The 6116-nt window shown below is 37.4% G+C and overlaps 1 protein-coding gene across 1 annotated transcript in view; it reads right to left on the bottom strand.

Moving 5' to 3' along the window:
* Positions 1-2220: 2220 nt before the first annotated feature.
* GRIK2 (glutamate ionotropic receptor kainate type subunit 2) overlaps positions 2221-6116 on the bottom strand; it is a 521506-nt gene continuing 517610 nt past the window's right edge. The window contains exon 16 of the mRNA XM_069973610.1: positions 2221-2385. Within this exon, the coding sequence (XP_069829711.1) occupies positions 2221-2385 (165 nt within the window). The remainder of the gene's footprint in view (positions 2386-6116) is intronic.

Here is a 6116-nt window from a genome sequence, read left to right as displayed (position 1 = left end):
GCCATTGTATGATGCCTCTTTATGGCATTGCATTACAAAGATATTCTCTACTAGAAGCAAAGAGTAGTAGAGATGAGCGAATCTTAAGCCTATGGCTGTATCCATGTTTTCCAAACAGCCTTAGGGCTGCATCCAACTTCTGCAGCAACTGGTAATAAAATTCCACATGCTCAAATTTGAACGGACCCAAGTGTGCTTGAGATCCGCTCATCTGTAGTGAGAAGCCATAGTGCAGTTATTTTTTTAAAGGGATACTGCGGCCCTTTGAAGCTTTTATATAATGCTGCACTTATATAGAACATAATAAAGATCCTACGATAACTGAGAGAAACAGTCCAGCACTCCGAATACCAAAGGTCGATGATTTAGCTCAGGTTGGCAACACAGCCATTTTGGGGTTAACATCTGTCCAGAAGAAGGGGGTTAACCCCGAAACGACCATACTAGGAAGCAACTAGGTGGCTCCATTCAGCTGGAGACCTGAAGATGCCGCTGGAAGACCCTGGGGGAGTGTGGTTAGGTAAGAATGGACTCTTTATTATGTTTTATTGTGTCCTGCAATATATAAAAAATGTTAACGGGCCGAAATACTTTTGCTTGTTTTTATCTTTTAGAGAATACTAGAAGTGAGCCTAACAGAAAAAAATGGCATTACCTGGGCAAAGAACTAATACTATTTTTCCAACATTGTTCCTATGCTACATATTGTGGTGTTTGGTAAAATTTTATCTGGTATACAAAATAAAATAGATAAATCCATATAGTTTTTGCTTATGTTTATTTTGTGCATTGAATTCAAACAGGAAACTGTGTGCACTTAAACTGTTATCACAATGTGGTCAAGAAGACTGTGTATTTAACCATTTACACACAATTGATCATTACAGTATGTTCATAGCTTAGTGAAAATCAGGGGTATGGCATGGGAAGCAGTGCTGGTAGTGCAACTAGCAATACTGAACTTGAAAATAAATGTTTTATCTTGAATTTGAATTTGATAAAAATAATCTCACCAAACGTTGGTGGTGCTCACACACTACCGTTTATGCTTGGCATCACACCCCTGACAGAAGAAACGTATGTTTGGATTTTGTTGATAAAAAGTATTACAAAAATCTCCATACAAAAACTATTTTTTTTATAGAAATCTTGCATTTCCACAAATAAACCTGAACATTTTTTTGAAATAAAAATTGCTCGAGGATTTTTTGTTCTTTTAACATTGACTGTATTGATGAATGCAGTCCATTTAAAGCTCCCTGTGGAAAGTTCTTCTTAGAGGCCCAGACATTTTCCACAGATGGAGGAAACTGCAGAGGCTCAGTAGGATTCAAAAGGAAACAGGGACTTATTTATTTATTTATTTTTGAAAAATCCATATTTTCAAAGATGGATCCTGTTTGGCAAATCCAAATTTCCCCTCTCTTCAATACACAATGAGTTATTCTTCTGTATTTCGTAACAACTACGTCTCAGCATAAACATTCTGCACACAGAAATGCTGCAATCTAGTTGAATTGAACGATACAATTATTGCCTTGTTTACTGACATTTTGTTTTATTTACGACAGTGAAACACAGAGTCCACAAAGCATTTAAGAATCTTCTCATACTGGTTTTGTTTGTATAATCATGGATAGTGATGAATTAGAATGCCGTCATGATCTAATGTTGCCATTTCAACTTAAGAATGGATTTGGACATTGGGCAAGTAATAAGAAACCATTTAATTTCCCCTTATCTTTGCCATCAGAGTGCAAAGCACATACAGTTGTTTAGATACAGTTTATGATTTCAGTTGTCAATGGTTATTCTGGATTTCTTTTTTTTTATTATTATTATTATTTCTTTTAATAATGTAAGTTTCAAAAAATAACCTCTTATCCTTTTCTCATTTTGGACCTTGTAAAGCAACCACAAAACATACACATTTACATTCAGAAGAATGGTGGACCCCTTGAAGAGAAAAAAGAAAAAGAAAAAAGAAAAACAAAAAATATCAACCTCCGCAGAAGTTCTTGATTTATCCATGACTCTTGCAGTTCTAGTCTGACTGAAGGGTCAGATTAAGTCTCAAGTTCATAGACATAGCGACATGAGGTAACTCATTTTTATTTTGCACAGGTTGCATATTTCCACAGGAAACATTCTCGCAGAGTTGTTTGGAAAAGGAAAACAAAAAGCTGACAGTTTGTGCTTGGGGATGCCTGACACCCAGCTCTATGCCATTGTTTCTTTTCCTGGCAATCTTCTGTCATTAAATGTATGCATGTTGATAACTTCCTCTGTCTTGACTATTACAGGAGGCTGCGGCTTATGTTTCAACCGTCGTTGACACTTTAGCGACATTCTTAATTCTTCTACCATTGCGCTACAAAACGATCTCTGCGAAAACAAACATAAATAATGTTTTTGTTGAGAAGCAAATTTGCAAGCAACATTCATATAGGGTGTATATAAACTATTAAAGATTTATTCTTTTGGCACAGCGTGTCAGCTAAGCAACCCTGCAAATTTACCATGTTTCTGCCTGAAGCTTCCAACAAACTGCTGTCACTTAAATATGCATCACATAGTAATTAAAATGACTTATCAAGCTGTGAAAGCTCATTGAAAATTTCACCTTGTCACTAAAATTATTTATCTGCCAACTAGTGCCTGGTGATGCACATTATAGGCAAATGCATTTGAGACATATGTTCTCTAGAAAACACATCCAAAAACATTTGTAGCTTGCACATTTTCATATTTGCTTGGCAAATTATTTCTTTATTTCTCACACTGTATTCAGGCTCGTATTTGGTAGTTGTATATAGTTGCTAATTGAGAAAGATTGTTGTTTTTAGGGCAAAATGCCAGAGAAAAATGTTTTTTGTAGAGGAGTGGCCTCTAAATGAAAATAAGAGGGTTATTATACATAGTATATAATAGGCTGATTATCTCTCTCTCTCTCTCCCTCTCTCTCTCTCTCTATATATATATATATATATATATATATATATATATATATATATATATATTTATTATGGAGACTGGAGACTGGGTTCCCAGTCCTAGAATGTGATTGAGGACTGAGACTCCAGCCCCCAGCGCACTATAGAGCTGACTGGCGGGGCCAGCCGCCAGTCAGCTCTAAAGTGTTTGGGGCTGAAGTCCCGGCCCCAGCAAATAGTATTTAAGGATACTGCCAGTGCGCCCCTAGTAACTGGCCTGGCTGGTTGCCTGGGACACTATTGGTGTTCCCGGGAAGTTGGTTGTGCACTTCGGCAATGTATCCAACTTTGTTACAGGATAGAAACCAATAAGTTTAACTGAGATCAAAGAGTAAAATTCTTAAATTAATTGTTCTGTTTATTAAACATTTATAGAGCCCCCCCCCCCAAAACCCTGCCATCACCAAACCAGTTCTAACCTACAAAAAAAGAACAGCAATGGGAATGGGCTATAAAACCTTTGAAAGTAAGACTCAAAGATCATAATTTGTATACTTTGGAGGAAAGATGGTAAAGTTGGGGCAAGATTTAAACCTTTACATTTGTTAAAAACTTAAAAGATAGGAGGAAAGTGTTTTTCTAATAAGAAACTACCATAACAGACGTTATTTTAAAATGAAAATGCCTTTTCTCTATTTTTGATGTTGTGTGAACATAGCCTTATAGTCATTTGCCAGTACCACTGCTAAAAAAGCAGCATCAGCAACCAGGATATGCCTCTGCCATCAGCAACAAAGAGGGAGAAAATCATGTCTACATAAAAACATTTTAAATTAAATGGATAGTAAAATGTTTACATTTATTGTTCTATTTATTAAACATTTATAGAGCAAAAGCCCCCTAGCCATCACCAAACCAGTTCTCGCCTACAAAAAAGGACAGCAATGGGAATGGGCTACAAAGTAATGGTACTTTTACACGGAGCGATAATTCGCCCGATCGCACGATTAACGATTTTGAAGGAACAATTTTTTTTATAACGATCAGCGTTTAGACGGAACGATACATAGTACGGAAAATTCGCTACGCGATCGTTTTGCGATCGTTTAAGCCTATCTCACACATAGGTGAAATCGCTGAAAGAATGTTTACATGGAACTATCTGCGAATTTTTTGCGAACGATCAACGATGATTTGAGAACATGTTGAAAGATCAAAATGAACGATTTTTTGCTGGTCGTTTGATTGTTTGCTGCGTATATATAAACATAGGCAGCCTTTGCTCTTGATCAAGTGAATAGATGTGATATCTGAAGAATCCTTCTACCCTCTCCTGTATTAAAATAAATGGATTGTTAAGTCTACAAGTGGATAAAACCAATAAATATTGGGCACTCATTTTCAGGTTAGAACCTTGAATTTACACGCTGAAAATCCTAAAATGTTTATCATTCTTTGGAGCAATATAATAGAGAAGGCTCTATATAGCAGGATCAAATCTCTTGTCCTGAATTTACAGTGCACCATAGGCAACAAGCTGCTATAGGTAACATCTAAGTGATAAAGTGATAAATAAACCAAATAAGTGGAAAATTATATTAATAAATGCAAATTAGAGATGAGCAAGTACTAAAATGCTTGTTACTAGAGTTGAGTATTTTCAAAAGCTTCGAGTAATGAACCCTATTAAAGTCAATGGGAACCTCAAGCATTTTTTGAATGGCCTCCTATTCAGCAGAGGGGAGGGTGTCTGGTGCACCTGAAAACCTCAGAAAGTGACTGAAACACCATGGAAATGAAATACGAACAGCAGGGTGAGCATTCATGGATGTATCTAAGACCCCTTTGCCTCTGTATTAAAATAACTTTTTGATGAGAGAAGGTAATATTGTAGACCAATCTGTTCTGCAGGGCTACATAAGAGCTGTCCTTACAACCAATTGAACTATTAGTGATATTTCAGGGGCCACAAAGCTACTCCCACGCCACCTCCTGGCATTACTCCTGTTATACCTCCTGGCATTACTTCAATAACACCTCCTGGTTATACTCCAATAACACCTCCTGGTTATACTCCTATAACACCACCTGGCATTACTCCAGTAACACCTCCAGGTTACACTCCTATAACACCTCCTGACATTACTCCAATAACATCTCCTAGTAATACTCCTATAACACCTCCTGGCATTACTCCAAAAACACCTCCTGGCATTACTCCAAAAAGACCTCCTGGTTACACTCCTATAACACCTCCTGGCATTACTCCTGCAACACCTCCTGTTTATACTCCTAAATACCAACTAGTGTTATACTGTTTCCCAAAATTCCTAATACAACAGGAGGAGGTCTAAACCCTTGTCTATTAGCTTAGAGGTGTACATGCAGTATTGGAGTCAAGCACAGGAGAGGACTGGATAAATGACCGCTACTAGCTGTATACCAGTATCCCTATTCTGTATAATGCTGTTATACTTTATGGAAAAAAAATTTCTTTCAGTCTCACAAAAGGACTATTGGGTGTATATTTTTTCAAAGCTAATTGCCAGGACCTAGCTTAGCACAGTAAGCCATCCACCTGCTCTGTCCATGCTCTAGCAGCTCTCCCTGTAAGCTAACAAACAGCAAGTGAATTGAGCATCAGGTGACCATGTTGTATATAGAGCCAGGTCTCCTGATGCTCAATTCACTTGCTGTTTGTTAGCTGACAGGGAGAGCTGCTAGAGCATGGACAGAGCAGGTGGATGGCAAGCCAATCAATGTTATGCTTGCAGCCGACATGGCTTTGGCATAGCAGGATGTGTTATTCCCTTCTCCACATGTTTATTTCCTAATTAAAGCAAGTATTTTTGAGTATCCCAATACTCTTACAAACACTGGCAAACATTTACTAAAACTAAGTGAAAGCTCTAAGTGTCACTGTCGTTATAGCTTTCAAAATCTAAATCAACAGTAGATGTGATATAAAGCAAGTTTGCAATTTACAGTCATTTTTTTTTTTTTGTTATCATGGAAAACACGGCACTTCCTGTTTTCTGCCTTTTTTTTCTCAAAGAAAACAGGAAACAGTCAGAAAACAGGAAGTCCTGTGTATCCCAAGTCATCTGAGCGCTCACAGAGAGAGGGCAGTCATTGATTGATGGACATATTGAGCTGTGACTCTTGGTACTGGCTGAAATTCTT

The sequence above is a fragment of the Dendropsophus ebraccatus genome, chromosome 6 (genome assembly GCF_027789765.1).
Source record: "Dendropsophus ebraccatus isolate aDenEbr1 chromosome 6, aDenEbr1.pat, whole genome shotgun sequence".
Taxonomy (NCBI): domain Eukaryota; kingdom Metazoa; phylum Chordata; class Amphibia; order Anura; family Hylidae; genus Dendropsophus; species Dendropsophus ebraccatus.
Note: the sequence above shows the minus strand (reverse complement) of the source record. Positions and strands in the feature narration are given on the sequence as shown.